General features: G+C 29.6%; 1 protein-coding gene and 1 pseudogene across 2 annotated transcripts; one reads left to right on the top strand and one right to left on the bottom strand.

Annotated features, from left to right (window-relative positions):
• Positions 1–18,746: 18,746 nt before the first annotated feature.
• LOC106405389 lies at positions 18,747–20,105 on the bottom strand (annotated as a pseudogene).
• A 176-nt stretch (positions 20,106–20,281) lies between these two features.
• Positions 20,282–22,446, top strand: LOC106402525. Of its 2 annotated transcripts, none has more exons than XM_013843281.3 (7): positions 20,282–20,709; positions 20,951–21,050; positions 21,161–21,223; positions 21,423–21,540; positions 21,626–21,708; positions 21,861–21,922; positions 22,015–22,446. In XM_013843281.3, exons 1-7 carry the CDS (start codon positions 20,492–20,494, stop codon positions 22,124–22,126), a joined length of 756 nt encoding a protein of 251 aa, XP_013698735.2. In that variant the 5' UTR covers positions 20,282–20,491; the 3' UTR covers positions 22,127–22,446. The 2 variants fall into 2 exon arrangements, with proteins under 2 accessions (XP_013698735.2, XP_013698734.2); XM_013843280.3 differs by having other exon boundaries at positions 20,302–20,709; positions 20,948–21,050.
• Positions 22,447–23,076: the final 630 nt, after the last annotated feature.

The following is a 23,076-nucleotide window of genomic DNA, read 5'->3' as shown; positions in this document are numbered from 1 at the left end:
GGAGCCTTTGTCGTCTCCGTTTATCAAGAAAATAATAATTTTATAGTGGTTATTCCATCGATTTAGGGAGTATTATGAAGTTTTATTAAATTATTTGATAAAAACAATTGAAAGATGCTCATTTACCATGAAAAAGAGTTTAGCATACATTAATACAAATGTAGAATATGGTATAAATTTTAAAACAACACTAAAGATTATAGGCTTCAGTATATAAAGTATTTACCAAAAACTCAATATTTTTGTAGGGGTTAGCCCATAGATTTTGAGAAAATTTCAAAAAATATGACAATATTGTTTTAATGCCTAGTTGCATCCTGCACTAACATATGATGATGTTCAAAGAGGTTTGGAGCCTTTGTCGTCTCCGTTTATCAAGAAAATAATAATTTTATAGTGGTTATTCCATCGATTTAGGGAGTATTATGAAGTTTTATTAAATTATTTGATAAAAACAATTGAAAGATGCTCATTTACCATGAAAAAGAGTTTAGCATACATTAATACAAATGTAGAATATGGTAGAAATTTTAAAACAACACTAAAGATTATAGGCTTCAGTATATAAAGTATTTACCAAAAACTCAATATTTTTGTAGGGGTTAGCCCATAGATTTTGAGAAAATTTCAAAAAATATGACAATATTGTTTTAATGCCTAGTTGCATCCTGCACTAACATATGATGATGTTCAAAGAGGTTTGGAGCCTTTGTCGTCTCCGTTTATCAAGAAAATAATAATTTTATAGTGGTTATTCCATCGATTTAGGGAGTATTATGAAGTTTTATTAAATTATTTGATAAAAACAATTGAAAGATGCTCATTTACCATGAAAAAGAGTTTAGCATACATTAATACAAATGTAGAATATGGTAGAAATTTTAAAACAACACTAAAGATTATAGGCTTCAGTATATAAAGTATTTACCAAAAACTCAATATTTTGTAGGGGTTAGCCCATAGATTTTGAGAAAATTTCAAAAAATATGACAATATTGTTTTAATGCCTAGTTGCATCCTGCACTAACATATGATGATGTTCAAAGAGGTTTGGAGCCTTTGTCGTCTCCGTTTATCAAGAAAATAATAATTTTATAGTGGTTATTCCATCGATTTAGGGAGTATTATGAAGTTTTATTAAATTATTTGATAAAAACAATTGAAAGATGCTCATTTACCATGAAAAAGAGTTTAGCATACATTAATACAAATGTAGAATATGGTAGAAATTTTAAAACAACACTAAAGATTATAGGCTTCAGTATATAAAGTATTTACCAAAAACTCAATATTTTTGTAGGGGTTAGCCCATAGATTTTGAGAAAATTTCAAAAAATATGACAATATTGTTTTAATGCCTAGTTGCATCCTGCACTAACATATGATGATGTTCAAAGAGGTTTGGAGCCTTTGTCGTCTCCGTTTATCAAGAAAATAATAATTTTATAGTGGTTATTCCATCGATTTAGGGAGTATTATGAAGTTTTATTAAATTATTTGATAAAAACAATTGAAAGATGCTCATTTACCATGAAAAAGAGTTTAGCATACATTAATACAAATGTAGAATATGGTAGAAATTTTAAAACAACACTAAAGATTATAGGCTTCAGTATATAAAGTATTTACCAAAAACTCAATATTTTTGTAGGGGTTAGCCCATAGATTTTGAGAAAATTTCAAAAAATATGACAATATTGTTTTAATGCCTAGTTGCATCCTGCACTAACATATGATGATGTTCAAAGAGGTTTGGAGCCTTTGTCGTCTCCGTTTATCAAGAAAATAATAATTTTATAGTGGTTATTCCATCGATTTAGGGAGTATTATGAAGTTTTATTAAATTATTTGATAAAAACAATTGAAAGATGCTCATTTACCATGAAAAAGAGTTTAGCATACATTAATACAAATGTAGAATATGGTAGAAATTTTAAAACAACACTAAAGATTATAGGCTTCAGTATATAAAGTATTTACCAAAAACTCAATATTTTTGTAGGGGTTAGCCCATAGATTTTGAGAAAATTTCAAAAAATATGACAATATTGTTTTAATGCCTAGTTGCATCCTGCACTAACATATGATGATGTTCAAAGAGGTTTGGAGCCTTTGTCGTCTCCGTTTATCAAGAAAATAATAATTTATAGTGGTTATTCCATCGATTTAGGGAGTATTATGAAGTTTTATTAAATTATTTGATAAAAACAATTGAAAGATGCTCATTTACCATGAAAAAGAGTTTAGCATACATTAATACAAATGTAGAATATGGTAGAAATTTTAAAACAACACTAAAGATTATAGGCTTCAGTATATAAAGTATTTACCAAAAACTCAATATTTTTGTAGGGGTTAGCCCATAGATTTTGAGAAAATTTCAAAAAATATGACAATATTGTTTTAATGCCTAGTTGCATCCTGCACTAACATATGATGATGTTCAAAGAGGTTTGGAGCCTTTGTCGTCTCCGTTTATCAAGAAAATAATAATTTATAGTGGTTATTCCATCGATTTAGGGAGTATTATGAAGTTTTATTAAATTATTTGATAAAAACAATTGAAAGATGCTCATTTACCATGAAAAAGAGTTTAGCATACATTAATACAAATGTAGAATATGGTAGAAATTTTAAAACAACACTAAAGATTATAGGCTTCAGTATATAAAGTATTTACCAAAAACTCAATATTTTTGTAGGGGTTAGCCCATAGATTTTGAGAAAATTTCAAAAAATATGACAATATTGTTTTAATGCCTAGTTGCATCCTGCACTAACATATGATGATGTTCAAAGAGGTTTGGAGCCTTTGTCGTCTCCGTTTATCAAGAAAATAATAATTTTATAGTGGTTATTCCATCGATTTAGGGAGTATTATGAAGTTTTATTAAATTATTTGATAAAAACAATTGAAAGATGCTCATTTACCATGAAAAAGAGTTTAGCATACATTAATACAAATGTAGAATATGGTAGAAATTTTAAAACAACACTAAAGATTATAGGCTTCAGTATATAAAGTATTTACCAAAAACTCAATATTTTTGTAGGGGTTAGCCCATAGATTTTGAGAAAATTTCAAAAAATATGACAATATTGTTTTAATGCCTAGTTGCATCCTGCACTAACATATGATGATGTTCAAAGAGGTTTGGAGCCTTTGTCGTCTCCGTTTATCAAGAAAATAATAATTTTATAGTGGTTATTCCATCGATTTAGGGAGTATTATGAAGTTTTATTAAATTATTTGATAAAAACAATTGAAAGATGCTCATTTACCATGAAAAAGAGTTTAGCATACATTAATACAAATGTAGAATATGGTAGAAATTTTAAAACAACACTAAAGATTATAGGCTTCAGTATATAAAGTATTTACCAAAAACTCAATATTTTTGTAGGGGTTAGCCCATAGATTTTGAGAAAATTTCAAAAAATATGACAATATTGTTTTAATGCCTAGTTGCATCCTGCACTAACATATGATGATGTTCAAAGAGGTTTGGAGCCTTTGTCGTCTCCGTTTATCAAGAAAATAATAACTTTATAGTGGTTATTCCATCGATTTAGGGAGTATTATGAAGTTTTATTAAATTATTTGATAAAAACAATTGAAAGATGCTCATTTACCATGAAAAGAGTTTAGCATACATTAATACAAATGTAGAATATGGTAGAAATTTTAAAACAACACTAAAGATTATAGGCTTCAGTATATAAAGTATTTACCAAAAACTCAATATTTTTGTAGGGGTTAGCCCATAGATTTTGAGAAAATTTCAAAAAATATGACAATATTGTTTTAATGCCTAGTTGCATCCTGCACTAACATATGATGATGTTCAAAGAGGTTTGGAGCCTTTGTCGTCTCCGTTTATCAAGAAAATAATTTTATAGTGGTTATTCCATCGATTTAGGGAGTATTATGAAGTTTTATTAAATTATTTGATAAAAACAATTGAAAGATGCTCATTTACCATGAAAAAGAGTTTAGCATACATTAATACAAATGTAGAATATGGTATAAATTTTAAAACAACACTAAAGATTATAGGCTTCAGTATATAAAGTATTTACCAAAAACTCAATATTTTTGTAGGGGTTAGCCCATAGATTTTGAGAAAATTTCAAAAAATATGACAATATTGTTTTAATGCCTAGTTGCATCCTGCACTAACATATGATGATGTTCAAAGAGGTTTGGAGCCTTTGTCGTCTCCGTTTATCAAGAAAATAATAATTTTATAGTGGTTATTCATCGATTTAGGGAGTATTATGAAGTTTTATTAAATTATTTGATAAAAACAATTGAAAGATGCTCATTTACCATGAAAAATAGTTTAGCATACATTAATACAAATGTAGAATATGGTATAAATTTTAAAACAACACTTAAGATTATAGGCTTCAGTATATAAAGTATTTACCAAAAACTCAATATTTTTGTAGGGGTTAGCCCATAGATTTTGAGAAAATTTCAAAAAATATGACAATATTGTTTTAATGCCTAGTTGCATCCTGCACTAACATATGATGATGTTCAAAGAGGTTTGGAGCCTTTGTCGTCTCCGTTTATCAAGAAAATAATAATTTTATAGTGGTTATTCCATCGATTTAGGGAGTATTATGAAGTTTTATAAAATTATTTGATAAAAACAATTGAAAGATGCTCATTTACCATGAAAAATAGTTTAGCATACATTAATACAAATGTAGAATATGGTATAAATTTTAAAACAACACTTAAGATTATAGGCTTCAGTATATAAAGTATTTACCAAAAACTCAATATTTTTGTAGGGGTTAGCCCATAGATTTTGAGAAAATTTCAAAAAATATGACAATATTGTTTTAATGCCTAGTTGCATCCTGCACTAACATATGATGATGTTCAAAGAGGTTTGGAGCCTTTGTCGTCTCCGTTTATCAAGAAAATAATAACTTTATAGTGGTTATTCCATCGATTTAGGGAGTATTATGAAGTTTTATTAAATTATTTGATAAAAACAATTGAAAGATGCTCATTTACCATGAAAAAGAGTTTAGCATACATTAATACAAATGTAGAATATGGTAGAAATTTTAAAACAACACTAAAGATTATAGGCTTCAGTATATAAAGTATTTACCAAAAACTCAATATTTTTGTAGGGGTTAGCCCATAGATTTTGAGAAAATTTCAAAAAATATGACAATATTGTTTTAATGCCTAGTTGCATCCTGCACTAACATATGATGATGTTCAAAGAGGTTTGGAGCCTTTGTCGTCTCCGTTTATCAAGAAAATAATAACTTTATAGTGGTTATTCCATCGATTTAGGGAGTATTATGAAGTTTTATTAAATTATTTGATAAAAACAATTGAAAGATGCTCATTTACCATGAAAAAGAGTTTAGCATACATTAATACAAATGTAGAATATGGTATAAATTTTAAAACAACACTAAAGATTATAGGCTTCAGTATATAAAGTATTTACCAAAAACTCAATATTTTTGTAGGGGTTAGCCCATAGATTTTGAGAAAATTTCAAAAATATGACAATATTGTTTTAATGCCTAGTTGCATCCTGCACTAACATATGATGATGTTCAAAGAGGTTTGGAGCCTTTGTCGTCTCCGTTTATCAAGAAAATAATAATTTTATAGTGGTTATTCCATCGATTTAGGGAGTATTATGAAGTTTTATTAAATTATTTGATAAAAACAATTGAAAGATGCTCATTTACCATGAAAAATAGTTTAGCATACATTAATACAAATGTAGAATATGGTAGAAATTTTAAAACAACACTAAAGATTATAGGCTTCAGTATATAAAGTATTTACCAAAAACTCAATATTTTTGTAGGGGTTAGCCCATAGATTTTGAGAAAATTTCAAAAAATATGACAATATTGTTTTAATGCCTAGTTGCATCCTGCACTAACATATGATGATGTTCAAAGAGGTTTGGAGCCTTTGTCGTCTCCGTTTATCAAGAAAATAATAACTTTATAGTGGTTATTCCATCGATTTAGGGAGTATTATGAAGTTTTATAAATTATTTGATAAAAACAATTGAAAGATGCTCATTTACCATGAAAAATAGTTTAGCATACATTAATACAAATGTAGAATATGGTAGAAATTTTAAAACAACACTAAAGATTATAGGCTTCAGTATATAAAGTATTTACCAAAAACTCAATATTTTTGTAGGGGTTAGCCCATAGATTTTGAGAAAATTTCAAAAAATATGACAATATTGTTTTAATGCCTAGTTGCATCCTGCACTAACATATGATGATGTTCAAAGAGGTTTGGAGCCTTTGTCGTCTCCGTTTATCAAGAAAATAATAATTTTATAGTGGTTATTCCATCGATTTAGGGAGTATTATGAAGTTTTATTAAATTATTTGATAAAAACAATTGAAAGATGCTCATTTACCATGAAAAAGAGTTTAGCATACATTAATACAAATGTAGAATATGGTAGAAATTTTAAAACAACACTAAAGATTATAGGCTTCAGTATATAAAGTATTTACCAAAAACTCAATATTTTTGTAGGGGTTAGCCCATAGATTTTGAGAAAATTTCAAAAAATATGACAATATTGTTTTAATGCCTAGTTGCATCCTGCACTAACATATGATGATGTTCAAAGAGGTTTGGAGCCTTTGTCGTCTCCGTTTATCAAGAAAATAATAACTTTATAGTGGTTATTCCATCGATTTAGGGAGTATTATGAAGTTTTATTAAATTATTTGATAAAAACAATTGAAAGATGCTCATTTACCATGAAAAAGAGTTTAGCATACATTAATACAAATGTAGAATATGGTATAAATTTTAAAACAACACTAAAGATTATAGGCTTCAGTATATAAAGTATTTACCAAAAACTCAATATTTTTGTAGGGGTTAGCCCATAGATTTTGAGAAAATTTCAAAAAATATGACAATATTGTTTTAATGCCTAGTTGCATCCTGCACTAACATATGATGATGTTCAAAGAGGTTTGGAGCCTTTGTCGTCTCCGTTTATCAAGAAAATAATAATTTTATAGTGGTTATTCCATCGATTTAGGGAGTATTATGAAGTTTTATTAAATTATTTGATAAAAACAATTGAAAGATGCTCATTTACCATGAAAAAGAGTTTAGCATACATTAATACAAATGTAGAATATGGTAGAAATTTTAAAACAACACTAAAGATTATAGGCTTCAGTATATAAAGTATTTACCAAAAACTCAATATTTTTGTAGGGGTTAGCCCATAGATTTTGAGAAAATTTCAAAAAATATGACAATATTGTTTTAATGCCTAGTTGCATCCTGCACTAACATATGATGATGTTCAAAGAGGTTTGGAGCCTTGTCGTCTCCGTTTATCAAGAAAATAATAATTTTATAGTGGTTATTCCATCGATTTAGGGAGTATTATGAAGTTTTATTAAATTATTTGATAAAAACAATTGAAAGATGCTCATTTACCATGAAAAATAGTTTAGCATACATTAATACAAATGTAGAATATGGTAGAAATTTTAAAACAACACTAAAGATTATAGGCTTCAGTATATAAAGTATTTACCAAAAACTCAATATTTTTGTAGGGGTTAGCCCATAGATTTTGAGAAAATTTCAAAAAATATGACAATATTGTTTTAATGCCTAGTTGCATCCTGCACTAACATATGATGATGTTCAAAGAGGTTTGGAGCCTTGTCGTCTCCGTTTATCAAGAAAATAATAATTTTATAGTGGTTATTCCATCGATTTAGGGAGTATTATGAAGTTTTATTAAATTATTTGATAAAAACAATTGAAAGATGCTCATTTACCATGAAAAAGAGTTTAGCATACATTAATACAAATGTAGAATATGGTATAAATTTTAAAACAACACTAAAGATTATAGGCTTCAGTATATAAAGTATTTACCAAAAACTCAATATTTTTGTAGGGGTTAGCCCATAGATTTTGAGAAAATTTCAAAAAATATGACAATATTGTTTTAATGCCTAGTTGCATCCTGCACTAACATATGATGATGTTCAAAGAGGTTTGGAGCCTTTGTCGTCTCCGTTTATCAAGAAAATAATAATTTTATAGTGGTTATTCCATCGATTTAGGGAGTATTATGAAGTTTTATTAAATTATTTGATAAAAACAATTGAAAGATGCTCATTTACCATGAAAAAGAGTTTAGCATACATTAATACAAATGTAGAATATGGTATAAATTTTAAAACAACACTAAAGATTATAGGCTTCAGTATATAAAGTATTTACCAAAAACTCAATATTTTTGTAGGGGTTAGCCCATAGATTTTGAGAAAATTTCAAAAAATATGACAATATTGTTTTAATGCCTAGTTGCATCCTGCACTAACATATGATGATGTTCAAAGAGGTTTGGAGCCTTTGTCGTCTCCGTTTATCAAGAAAATAATAATTTTATAGTGGTTATTCCATCGATTTAGGGAGTATTATGAAGTTTTATTAAATTATTTGATAAAAACAATTGAAAGATGCTCATTTACCATAAAAAGAGTTTAGCATACATTAATACAAATGTAGAATATGGTTGAAATTTTAAAACAACACTAAAGATTATAGGCTTCAGTATATAAAGTATTTACCAAAAACTCAATATTTTTGTAGGGGTTAGCCCATAGATTTTGAGAAAATTTCAAAAAATATGACAATATTGTTTTAATGCCTAGTTGCATCCTGCACTAACATATGATGATGTTCAAAGAGGTTTGGAGCCTTGTCGTCTCCGTTTATCAAGAAAATAATAATTTTATAGTGGTTATTCCATCGATTTAGGGAGTATTATGAAGTTTTATTAAATTATTTGATAAAAACAATTGAAAGATGCTCATTTACCATGAAAAAGAGTTTAGCATACATTAATACAAATGTAGAATATGGTAGAAATTTTAAAACAACACTAAAGATTATAGGCTTCAGTATATAAAGTATTTACCAAAAACTCAATATTTTTGTAGGGGTTAGCCCATAGATTTTGAGAAAATTTCAAAAAATATGACAATATTTTTTTAATGCCTAGTTGCATCCTGCACTAACATATGATGATGTTCAAAGAGGTTTGGAGCCTTTGTCGTCTCCGTTTATCAAGAAAATAATAACTTTATAGTGGTTATTCCATCGATTTAGGGAGTATTATGAAGTTTTATTAAATTATTTGATAAAAACAATTGAAAGATGCTCATTTACCATGAAAAAGAGTTTAGCATACATTAATACAAATGTAGAATATGGTAAAAAATTTAAAACAACACTAAAGATTATAGGATTCAGTATATAAAGTATTTACCAAAAACTCAATATTTTTGTAGGGGTTAGCCCATAGATTTTGAGAAAATTTCAAAAATATGACAATATTGTTTTAATGCCTAGTTGCATCCTGCACTAACATATGATGATGTTCAAAGAGGTTTGGAGCCTTTGTCGTCTCCGTTTATCAAGAAAATAATAACTTTATAGTGGTTATTCCATCGATTTAGGGAGTATTATGAAGTTTTATTAAATTATTTGATAAAAACAATTGAAAGATGCTCATTTACCATGAAAAAGAGTTTAGCATACATTAATACAAATGTAGAATATGGTATAAATTTTAAAACAACACTAAAGATTATAGGCTTCAGTATATAAAGTATTTACCAAAAACTCAATATTTTTGTAGGGGTTAGCCCATAGATTTTGAGAAAATTTCAAAAAATATGACAATATTGTTTTAATGCCTAGTTGCATCCTGCACTAAAATATGATGATGTTCAAAGAGGTTTGGAGCCTTTGTCGTCTCCGTTTATCAAGAAAATAATGATTTTATCGTGGTTACTTCATCGATTTAGGGAGTATTATGTAGTTTTATTAAATTATTTGATAAAAACAATTGAAAGATGCTCATTTACCATGAAAAATAGTTTAGCATACATTAATACAAATGTAGAATATGGTATAAATTTTAAAACAACACTTAAGATTATAGGCTTCAGTATATAAAGTATTTACCAGAAACTCAATATTTTTGTAGGGGTTAGCCCATAGATTTTGAGAAAATTTCAAAAAATGTGACAATACTGTTTTAATGCCTAGTTGCATCCTGCACTAACATATGATGATGTTCAAAGAGGTTTCGAGCCTATGTCGTCTCCGTTTATCAAGAAAATAATAATTTTATAGTGGTTATTCCATCGATTTAGGGAGTATTATGAAGTTTTATAAAATTATTTGATAAAAACAATTGAAAGATGCTCATTTACCATGAAAAATAGTTTAGCATACATTAATACAAATGTAGAATATGGTATAAATTTTAAAACAACACTTAAGATTATAGGCTTCAGTATATAAAGTATTTACCAGAAACTCAATATTTTTGTAGGGTTAGCCCATAGATTTTGAGAAAATTTCAAAAAATATGACAATATTGTTTTAATGCCTAGTTGCATCCTGCACTAACATATGATGATGTTCAAAGAGGTTTGGAGCCTTCGTCGTCTCCGTTTATCAAGAAAATAATAATTTTATAGTGGTTATTCCATCGATTTAGGGAGTATTATGAAGTTTTATTAAATTATTTGATAAAAACAATTGAAAGATGCTCATTTACCATGAAAAATAGTTTAGCATACATTAATACAAATGTAGAATATGGTAGAAATTTTAAAACAACACTAAAGATTATAGGCTTCAGTATATAAAGTATTTACCAAAAACTCAATATTTTTGTAGGGGTTAGCCCATAGATTTTGAGAAAATTTCAAAAAATATGACAATATTGTTTTAATGCCTAGTTGCATCCTGCACTAACATATGATGATGTTCAAAGAGGTTTGGAGCCTTTGTCGTCTCCGTTTATCAAGAAAATAATAATTTTATAGTGGTTATTCCATCGATTTAGGGAGTATTATGAAGTTTTATTAAATTATTTGATAAAAACAATTGAAAGATGCTCATTTACCATGAAAAAGAGTTTAGCATACATTAATACAAATGTAGAATATGGTATAAATTTTAAAACAACACTAAAGATTATAGGCTTCAGTATATAAAGTATTTACCAAAAACTCAATATTTTTGTAGGGGTTAGCCCATAGATTTTGAGAAAATTTCAAAAATATGACAATATTGTTTTAATGCCTAGTTGCATCCTGCACTAACATATGATGATGTTCAAAGAGGTTTGGAGCCTTTGTCGTCTCCGTTTATCAAGAAAATAATTTTATAGTGGTTAGTCCATCGATTTAGGGAGTATTATGAAGTTTTATTAAATTATTTGATAAAAACAATTGAAAGATGCTCATTTACCATGAAAAAGAGTTTAGCATACATTAATACAAATGTAGAATATGGTATAAATTTTAAAACAACACTAAAGATTATAGGCTTCAGTATATAAAGTATTTACCAAAAACTCAATATTTTTGTAGGGGTTAGCCCATAGATTTTGAGAAAATTTCAAAAAATATGACAATATTGTTTTAATGCCTAGTTGCATCCTGCACTAACATATGATGATGTTCAAAGAGGTTTGGAGCCTTTGTCGTCTCCGTTTATCAAGAAAATAATAATTTTATAGTGGTTATTCCATCGATTTAGGGAGTATTATGAAGTTTTATTAAATTATTTGATAAAAACAATTGAAAGATGCTCATTTACCATAAAAAGAGTTTTGCATAAATTAATACAAATGTAGAATATGGTAGAAATTTTAAAACAACACTAAAGATTATAGGCTTCAGTATATAAAGTATTTACCAAAAACTCAATATTTTTGTAGGGGTTAGCCCTTAGATTTTGAGAAAATTTCAAAAAATATGAAAATATTGTTTTAATGCCTAGTTGCATCCTGCACTAACATATGATGATGTTCAAAGAGGTTTGGAGCCTTCGTCGTCTCCGTTTATCAAGAAAATAATAACTTTATAGTGGTTACTCCATCGATTTAGGGAGTATTATGAAGTTTTATTAAATTATTTGATAAAAACAATTGAAAGATGCTCATTTACCATGAAAAATAGTTTAGCCTACATTAATACAAATGTAGAATATGGTAGAAATTTTAAAACAACACAAAAAATTATAGGCTTCAGTATATAAAGTATTTACCAAAAACTCAATATTTTTGTAGGGGTTTGCCCATAGATTTTGAGAAAATTTCGAAAAATATGACAATATTTTTTTAATGCCTAGTTGCATCCTGCACTAACATATGATGATGTTCAAAGAGGTTTGGAGCCTTTGTCGTCTCCGTTTATCAAGAAAATTATAACTTTATAGTGGTTATTCCATCGATTTAGGGAGTATTATGAAGTTTTATTAATTTATTTGATAAAAACTATTGAAAGATGCTCATTTACCATGAAAAAGAGTTTATCATACATTAATACAAATGAAGAATATGGTGGAAATTTTAAAACAACACTAAAGATTATAGGCTTCAATATATAAAGTATTTACCAAAAACTCAATATTTTTGTAGGGGTTAGCCCATAGATTTTGAGAAAATTTCAAAAAATATGACAATATTGTTTTAATGCCTAGTTGCATCCTGCACTAAAATATGATGATGTTCAAAGAGGTTTGGAGCCTTTGTCGTCTCCGTTTATCAAGAAAATAATGACTTTATCGTGGTTACTTCATCGATTTAGGGAGTATTATGTAGTTTTATTAAATTATTTGATAAAAACAATTGAAAGATGCTCATTTACCATGAAAAATAGTTTAGCATACATTAATACAAATGTAGAATATGGTATAAATTTTAAAACAACACTTAAGATTATAGGCTTCAGTATATAAAGTATTTACTAGAAACTCAATATTTTTGTAGGGGTTAGCCCATAGATTTTGAGAAAATTTCAAAAAATATGACAATATTGTTTTAATGCCTAGTTGCATCCTGCACTAAAATATGATGATGTTCAAAGAGGTTTGGAGCCTTTGTCGTCTCCGTTTATCAAGAAAATAATGACTTTATCGTGGTTACTTCATCGATTTAGGGAGTATTATGAAGTTTTATTAAATTATTTGATAAAAACAATTGAAAGATGCTCATTTACCATGAAAAATAGTTTAGCATACATTAATACAAATGTAGAATATGGTATAAATTTTAAAACAACACTTAAGATTATAGGCTTCAGTATATAAAGTATTTACCAAAAACTCAATATTTTTGTAGGGGTTAGCCCATAGATTTTGAGAAAATTTCAAAAAATGTGACAATACTGTTTTAATGCCTAGTTGCATCCTGCACTAACATATGATGATGTTCAAAGAGGTTTGGAGCCTATGTCGTCTCCGTTTATCAAGAAAATAATAATTTTATAGTGGTTATTCCATCGATTTAGGGAGTATTATGAAGTTTTATTAAATTATTTGATAAAAACAATTGAAAGATGCTCATTTACCATGAAAAAGAGTTAAGCATACATTAATAAAAATGTAGAATATGGTATAAATTTTAAAACAACACTAAAGATTATAGGCTTCAGTATATAAAGTATTTACCAAAAACTCAATATTTTTGTAGGGGTTAGCCCATAGATTTTGAGAAAATTTCAAAAAATATGACAATATTGTTTTAATGCCTAGTTGCATCCTGCACTAACATATGATGATGTTCAAAGAGGTTTGGAGCCTTTGTCGTCTCCGTTTATCAAGAAAATAATAACTTTATAGTGGTTATTCCATCGATTTAGGAGTATTATGAAGTTTTATTAAATTATTTGATAAAAACCATTGAACGATGCTCATTTACCATGAAAAATAGTTTAGCATACATTAATACAAATGTAGAATATGGTATAAATTTTAAAACAACACTAAAGATTATAGGCTTCAGTATATAAAGTATTTACCAAAAACTCAATATTTTTGTAGGGGTTAGCCTATAGATTTTGAAAAAATTTCAAAAAATATGACAATATTGTTTTAATTCCTAGTTGCATCCTGCACTAACATATGATGATGTTCAAAGAGGTTTGGAGCCTTTGTGCTTTCTGTTTATCAAAAAAAATAATGACTTTATAGTGGTTATTCCATCGATTTAGGGAGTATTATGAAGTTTTATTAAATTATTTGATAAAAACTATTGAAAGATGCTCATTTACCATAAAAAAGAGTTTTGCATAAATTAATACAAATGTAGAATATGGTAGAAATTTTAAAACAACACTAAAGATTATAGGCTTCAGTATATAAAGTATTTACCAAAAACTCAATATTTTTGTAGGGATTAGCCCATAGATTTTGAGAAAATTTCAAAAAATATGAAAATATTGTTTTAATGCCTAGTTGCATCCTGCACTAACATATGATGATGTTCAAAGAGGTTTGGAGCCTTTGTCGTCTCCTTTTATCAAGAAAATAATGACTTTATAGTGGTTATTCCATCGATTTAGGTAGTATAATGAAGTTTTATTAATTTATTTGATAAAAACAATTGAAATATGCTCATTTACCATGAAAAAGAGTTTAGCATAAATTAATACAAATGTTGAATATGGTATAAATTGTAAAACAACACTAAAGATTATAGGCTTCAGTATATAAAGTATTTACCAAAAACTCAATATTTTTGTAGGGGTGCCCATAGATTTTGAGAAAATTTCAAAAAATATGACAATATTGTTTTAATGCCTAGTTGCATCCGGCACTAACATATGATGATGTTCAAAGAGGTTTGGAGCCTTTGTCGTCTCCGTTTATCAAGAAAATAATAATTTTATAGCGGTTATTCCATCGATTTAGGGAGTATTATGAAGTTTTATTAAATTATTTGATAAAAACCATTGAAAGATGCTCATTTACCATGAAAAAGAGTTAAACATACATTAATACAAATGTAGAATATGGTAGAAATTTTAAAACAACACTAAATATTATAGGCTTCAGTATACAAAGTATTTACCAAAAACTCAATATTTTTGTAGGGGGTTAGCCCATAGATTTTGAGAAAATTTCAAAAAATATGACAATATTGTTTTAATGCCTAGTTGCATCCTTCACTAACATATGATGATGTTCAAAGAGGTTTGGAGCCTTTGTCGTCTCCGTTTATCAAGAAAATAATAATTTTATAGCGGTTATTCCATCGCTTTAGGAGGTATTTTGAAGTTTTACACAATTAATTGATAAAAACCATTGAACGATGCTCATTTACCATGAAAAAGAGTTTAGCATACATTAATACAAATGTAGAATATGGTAGAAATTTTAAAACAACACTAAAGATTATAGGCTTCAGTATATAAAGTATTTACCAAAAACTCAATATTTTTGTAGGGGTTAACCCTACTAAAATATTGAATTTTTCGGTAAATGCTCTATGTACTGAAGCAAATGATCTTTTGTGTTGTTTTAAAATTTCTAAACATATTCTACATTTGTATTAATGTATATTAAACTCTCTTTCATGGTACATGGGCATCGTTTTAATTTTTTGTCAATTAATTTAGTAAAACTTCATAGTACTCCCTAAATTGGTGGACTACCACTATAAAATCACTATTTTCGAAAGAATCATAGACAAAAAAAGTTCTAAACCTCTTTGACCTTCATCATATATTAGTGAAAGATGCAACTATGCATTAAAACATAATTTTCATATTTTTGAATTTTTCTCAAAATCATTGTGCTAATAACCTCTACAAAAATATTGAATTTTTCGGTAAATGCTCTAAATACTGAAGCCTATGATCTTTAGTGTTATTTTAAAATTTCTAAACACATTCTACATTTGTATTAATTTATATTAAACTCTCTTTCATTGTATATTACCATCATTTAAATTTTTTGTCAATTAATTTAGTAAAACTTCATAACTCTTCCTAAATTGGTGGACTAACCACTATAAAATCGTTATTTTCTAAAGAAACGGAGACAAAAAAAGTTCCGATACTCTTTGACCTTCATCATATGTTAGTGAAGGATGTAACTATGCATTGAAACAGTATTTTCATATTTTTTATTTTTTTTCAAAATCTATGTGTTGATTTTTTTGGTAAATGCTCTATATACTAAAGCCTATGATCTTTAGTGTTGTTTTAAAATTTCTAAACATATTCTACATTTGTATTAATGTATATTAAACTCTCTTTCATGGTACATGGGCATCGTTTTAATATTTTTTCAGTTAATTTAGTTAAACTTCATAATACTCTCTTAATTGGTGGATTAACCACTATAAAATCGTCATTCTCTAAAAAACGGAGAAAACAAAGGTTCCAAACCTATTTGACCTTCATCATAGATTAGTGAAGGATACAACTATACATTAAAACAGTATTTTTTTATTTTTTATTTTTTCTCAAAATCTATACTCCTACGAAAATATTGAATTTTTCGATAAATGCTCTATATACTAAAGCCTATGATCTTTAGTGTTGTTTTAAAATTTCGAAACACATTCTACATTTGTATTAATGTATATTCAACTCTCTTTCTTGGTACAAGGGCATCATTTAATTTTTTTATCAATTAATTTAGTAAAACTTCATAATACTTCATAAATTGGTGGACTAACTACTATAAAATACCTATTTTCCAGAAAAATGGAGACAACAAAAGTTTTAAACCCCTTTGACATTCATCATATATTAGTGAATGATGCAACTTTGCATTAAAACATTATTTTCCTATTTTTGAATTTTTCTCAAAAGCTATGTGTTAACCCTACGAAAATATTGATTTTTTCGATAAATGCTCTATGTACTGAAGCCTATGATCTTTATTATTGTTTTTAAATTTCTAAACACATTCTACATTTGTATTAATGTATATTAAACTCTCTTTCATGGTACATGGGCATCATTTATTTTTTTGTCAATTAATTTAGTAAAACTTCATAATACTCTCTAAATTGGTTGACTAACCATTATAAAATCGCTATTTTCTAGAGAAACAGAGACAACAAAAGTTCCAAAACTCTTTGACCTTCATCATATGTTAGTGAATGATGCAACTATGCGTTAAACAGTATTTTCATATTTTTGAATTTTTTTCAAAATCTATGTGTTAACCCCTACGAAAATATGGAATTTTCTCAAAATCTATGTGTTAACCCCTACGAAAATATTGATTTTTTTCTCCAAATCTATATGCTCTATATACGGAAGCCTATGATCATTAGTGTTGTTTTAAAATTTCTAAACACATTCTATTTTTGTATTAATGTATATTAAACTCTCTTTCATGGTACATGGGCATCGTTTTAGTTTTTGTTTCAACTAGTTTAGTAAAACTTCATAATACTCCTTAAATTGGTGGACTAACCACAATAAAATCGCTATTTTCTAGAGAATCGAAGACAACAAAAGTTTCAAACCTCTTTGACATTCATCATATGTTAGTGAAGGATGCAACTATGCATTAAAACAGTATTTTCATATTTTTGAATTTTTCTTAAAATCATTGTGTAAATACTGAATTTTTCGGTAAATGCTCTATGTACTGAAGTCTATAATCTTTAGTGTTGTTTTAAAATTTCTAAACACATTCTACATTTGTATTAATGTATATTGAACTCTCTTTCATTGTACATGAGCATCGTTTTAATTTTTTGTCAATTAATTTAGTAAAACTTCATAATACTCTCTAAATTGGTGGACTAACTATTATAAAATTGACATTCTCTAGAAAAACGGAGACAAAAAAAGTTTCAAACCTCTTTTACTTTCATCATATGTTACTGAAAGATGCAACTATGCATTAAAACAGTATTTCCTTATTTCTGAATTTTTCTCAAAATCTATATGTTAACCCCTACGAAAATATTGATTTTTTCAGTAAATGATCTATATATTGAAGCCTATGATTTTTAGCGTTGTTTTAAAATTTATAAACACATTATACATTTGCTAATGTATATTAAACTCTCTTTCATGGCACATAAGTATCGTTTTAATTTTTTGTCAATTAATTTAGTAAAATTTCATAATACTATCAAAATTGGTGGACTAACCACTATAAAATCGCTATTCTCTAGAAAAACGGAGACAATAAAGGTTCCAAACCTGTTTGACTTTCATCATATGTTTGTGAAGGATGCAACTATGAATTAAAACAGTATTTTCATATTTTTGAATTTTTCTCAAAATCTATGTGTTAACTAACCCCTACGAAAATATTGAATTTTTCGGTAAATGCTCAATATACTGAAGCCTATGATGTTTGGTGTTGTTTTAAATTTTCTAAACACATTCTACATTTGTATTAATGTATATTAAATTTTCTCTCATGGTACATGGGTATCGTTTTATTTTTTTGTCGATTAATTTAGTAAAACTTCATATACTCCCTAAATTGGTGGAGTAACCACTATAAAATCGCTATTTTCTAGAGAAATGAAGACAATAAAAGTTTAAAACCTCTTTGATATTCATCATATGTTAGTGAAGGATGAAAATATTGAATTTTTCGGTAAATGCTCTATGTACTGAAGCCTATGATCTTTAGTGTTGTTTTAAAATTTCTAAACACATTCTACATTTGTGTTGATGTATATTAAACTCTCTTTCATGGTAAATTGGCATCATTTTAATTTTTTGTCAACTAATTTAGTAAAACGTCATAATATTTCCTAAATTGGTGGACTAACCACTATAAAATCGTTATTTTCTAGAGAAACGAAGACAACAAAAGTTCCAAAACTCTTTGACCTTCATCATATGTTAGTGAAAGATGCAACTATGCATTAAAACAGTATTTTCATATTTTGATTTTTTTTTTCAAAATCTATGTGTTAAAGTTTACGAAAATATTGAATTTTTCGGTAAATGCTCTATATATTGGAGTATTCAGAGTGTCGGTACAAACTCAATCCGGGTTGGAGGCCGCTCGTAACAAACTCATTATCAGAGCAGTGTTGAAAGGATTTGGAGGCGTGAAAGAAGCAACAACTTAGTTACCCCATAGATTGTCCCAACCTCCGCCACCACCTGGTGCAGCGGCTTTAGTCCCCTCGACGCAGTTCTGGTTTCCACGGGGCTGGTGAGGTAAAGGGACTCCATTAGACCCTTGTGGCTGCTGCTGCTGCTGCATCTTTCTAGGCTTTGTTTTCACCCCGAGCAAACACAATACAAATCTCGCTAATTCTCCATACAACATACCACCACGATCACATAGCTGAAGAAGAGCAGACATCAACATATGAAAAGCCTGTGTGTTCTGGTCAATCAGCATCGCTACACGCCCAAAGAAACGCACAGCACCTTGCAACTGTCATCAAGCAACAAAACACAAACACTTTAACGTTATAAAAACTCATCAACTTCTTGGTTTCTTAAAACATTACAAAACATAAAAGAATGAACCATACCACGCGGAGAAAAGATATCCAGAAGCCTGGTGGAGTTGGAGGTTGATTATTAGGGTCGTTTGGATCTTGACCACCATAAGGACTCATCCCCATACCCATACCATAACCACCATACATACCTGAACTTCTATAGAGACCACCACCACCATACACTCCTCTACTATACATGCTACCACCCCCATATAAAGAACCATACCTAGGGTTCAGACCTAGGTTTGAACCATAACCTGCATCACACGCAACAAAAGAAAGTAAGCTCATCTCCTCTCAATAATTAAAAAAATAACATCTACACATACCGCCATAGGTCTGCTGCTGCTGCCGAGGTCTAATAGGTAGAGTCCTACTCAGTGCATTCATATTAGCAGGTGTATGATTCCTATCAGCTGTGCCAGAAGCCTCAACTGAATCAGCAGTGCTGGTATTCGAAGGAGGCCTGAAAGGCTTAGGAGGACCAGACGTGTTGTTGTTTCCTGCTCGTTCCCAAGGTTTAGGAGGTCTTCCACCTATAGCAACACTAAGCTGAAGTAAAATTACATGTTGTATAATGTGAACTATAACCGATGCGTCTGCCACAAGACAACGAAACCCTAAAAAAAACCACAACTTAAAAAAGCCAAAAGATTTACGAATCAGCTGACCTGATGGATGAGACGTGGCCATAGCCGAGACGATTCAAGAACTCTCCGACGCGGCTAACCTCAAGAGCGTAGAGAGGCAGAGAGAGAGAGAGAGAGAGAGAGAGAGAGAGAGAGAGAGAGAGAGAGAGAGAGAGAGAGAGAGCTTAAAAGTTAAAAACAGAGTATCTTTTTTTTCTTTTTAGGTTTATTATACTTTAAGCCCCTAAAGTTCCGATCTTTACCTAAAAGGCCACGAACTAACTAAAATTGCAATAAAACCCAAAAAAGGATAAAGATGAAAATTGAAAAAGTTGATTTTTTTTTTAATAAACAAAAAGATTCCATTTTTCGAGGGAAGCTTCAGTCGGCGGCGGCGGGGGTTGTCTCTCTCTCTCCATCTCTCTCTCTCTTTCTATCACGGCGAAGTCTTTGTCTGAATCCCTGAATTGTCAAATCTCCGGTGTAAACCATTTGAAGAAAGGAAGAGACTTTCTGTAATCCAGAGATTTGGGTAATTTGATGGCGGCGAGCGCGAATCTGACAGAAGGTTCATCGGCGGCGGAGAAGATATCGTCTTCATCGGCAGTGGCGGCTACGAATGGTGCAGCTGCTGTGAAGTCAGTGGAGAATGGTGGGATGGATAATTCAGAGACGATAAGCGCGTTGAGGCATAATCCAGGGATCTCTGTTGATTGGACTCTTGATGAGCAATCCTTACTAGAAGATTTGCTCGCCAAGTACTCTTCTTTTCTATATCTCTTTGTGTGATTCATTCTCTTAACATGTTTTATCGGATGTTCTGTCTTTACTTGTGTGAGAGTTGTTAGCTTTTATTTTGATCTTTGGATGTAGTTTTAAGGGTTGAATAGTATATTTCAAGATGAATGGTCTCATCCGGCTACGAGTTGTTGTATTTGTAAGAGTCCTTTTTTTTTTAAATTCATGTCGCTGTTTTTGGTAAAATGATGTTTTAAGCAGGTACGCGTCAGAGCCTACAATAGTTCGTTATGCCAAAATTGCGATGAAGATGAAGGATAAAACTGTCAGAGATGTTGCTCTCCGTTGTAGATGGATGACTGTAAGTTCTCTCAGCTTTTGCTATTTTTCTTAGTTCTTGATGGCTCTGTTCATTAGTAAGAGTGCATTGACTGTTCTTCTTACCACTGTGTCATGGCTGATGGATTGCAGAAGAAGGAAAACGGAAAGCGTAGGAAAGAAGACCATTCCTCAAGGAAGAGCAAAGATAAGAAAGTATGTGAAACTTTTGATACTAGTAAAGCTACAAAATAAAAGAAAGATACTTGATGCACAGACCATACATTAGCTTTTCAGTGTGTTCTTCTAAATGTGTCACTAGCTTTTTAATCTCTAGTCATTTACTTATGGTTTTGTAAAATTATTGGATGGTCTTATGGTGCATATGGAAGTTTACATCAAATCTGTTTGGCAGGAGAAAACTACTGATTCTTCAGCCAAGTCCTCATCTCATTTGATTGTGCATCCGAATGGTCCCTCATATGCTCCTCCTATGATGCCTATAGATACTGATGATGGCATTTCATATAAAGGTTTGGTTTGTCTCCAAGAATCCTAGTTTCTTTCATCTTGTTTGAGTTAGAATAAACATTAAGTAGTGTCTTGGCGTCTTTGCAGCTATTGGTGGTGTGAGTGGAGATCTTCTCGAACAAAATGCTCAGATGTTCAACCAAGTTTCAACGAATTTCTCTGCTTTCCAGGTGAATGCTACTTCCATTATTTTAGACTTTGCTGGGTTGGTTTGGACTTGTATTGTTGGCCTTTGAGTAATCCTTATGTTTTATAACCAATAAGCAAGCAGTTGTTATATCCAATTGTGTACTTCTCAGAGATTCTTTTCTTCACGTTGCAGATACATGAGAACGTCAATATCTTGTGCAAAGCTCGGGACAATATCCTTGCAATTTTGAACGAGTAATACCTTTCCTATGTCACTAGCATTCCTATTGTAATGTGTAAACTCAAAAGCTTTGCTTGTTTTGCTGATTGAACAATTTGTGTTGCAGCTTGAATGACATGCCTGAGGTTATGAAGCAGATGCCACCTCTCCCGGTGAAGGTGAACCAAGACCTTGCGAATTCGATCCTCCCTCGCCCGCCCCATCAAATGAAGTCTTGATGGATCTTATAGAGCCGATTGACGGTTGGTTCTTGTCAAAGAAGAAAGGGAAATAAATGGCAGGATGTAGAGAGTGTCCACTGGTAATGATGTTTTGTCCTGATTCCATAGAGTTACTACTAGTCTCCTTTGCAATTTCAGACGTTTCTCAATATTCTTAGCAAACGGTTAGGGTTGTATTGTCGTTTAGGATGTGAATAGATTTCAATTGTTTATGGTAAAGATACACAATTGTTATACATCCTCTCTTTAGAACAGAACGAATGTACTTGTTAATTTCTGAAATGAGAGAAAAAAAGACTAATGTATTTGTAACACAACATGGTAACTCTTGTTCGTAGCTTAAAGAAGATGTCATTAGTCAAAAAAAAACAAAGTTTGTCGAGATTTGTGTGTCTTCTTTAGATCACAAAGTTTTGAGGAAATATAAATAAAGGAATGAGTTTATATTTTCACTGGCCCCATGAGTCATTGTCATGCACCAACGGAATCGGATAGTTTGCTTTCGATTGTTCCATACATGTTTTGTTGGTTATTAGTTGCCGATAGTTCCTTACGTGTTTTGTTGGTTATTAGTTGCCGACTGGTACAAGCTTATTGTTAGTGGGCTAAGCATTTTATCGGTTAAATTTGATTTGAATTGTTATTCGTATGTTCGATTCAATCCAGAAAATTCGAATATTTGTAAGTTTTCGAAGTATTAAAACTCAATATCCATTTAAAACGAAACAAAGCAAACTGTAAATACTAAAAAATTATATATATATATATATATATATATATATAATTAAATATTTAAGAGCCCATTACAATGCCCAACCATTTGGATTAAATAGATGGATCGAACTATGTGTGGTGAAACTCGATCTTAATCGTTAGATTAAAGCTTATAACTTCTAATTGTTTTATGTTTATCATGTTGAGTCGTTTAATTAGTTCAGGATCTCAGA

The sequence above is a fragment of the Brassica napus genome, chromosome C1, assembly GCF_020379485.1.
Source record: "Brassica napus cultivar Da-Ae chromosome C1, Da-Ae, whole genome shotgun sequence".
In the NCBI taxonomy this organism is placed as follows: Eukaryota; Viridiplantae; Streptophyta; class Magnoliopsida; order Brassicales; family Brassicaceae; genus Brassica; species Brassica napus.
Note: the sequence above shows the minus strand (reverse complement) of the source record. Positions and strands in the feature narration are given on the sequence as shown.

Bases quoted from the DNA above. Each gene is read 5' to 3' on its own strand.
- LOC106402525 (XM_013843280.3), top strand. From the start codon at position 20,492: ATGGCGGCGAGCGCGAATCTGACAGAAGGTTCATCGGCGGCGGAGAAG. The intron at 21,051-21,160 runs GTAAGTTCTCTC...GATGGATTGCAG, and splicing joins TCCGTTGTAGATGGATGACT to AAGAAGGAAAACGGAAAGCG. The intron at 21,709-21,860 runs GTGAATGCTACT...TTCACGTTGCAG, and splicing joins CGAATTTCTCTGCTTTCCAG to ATACATGAGAACGTCAATAT.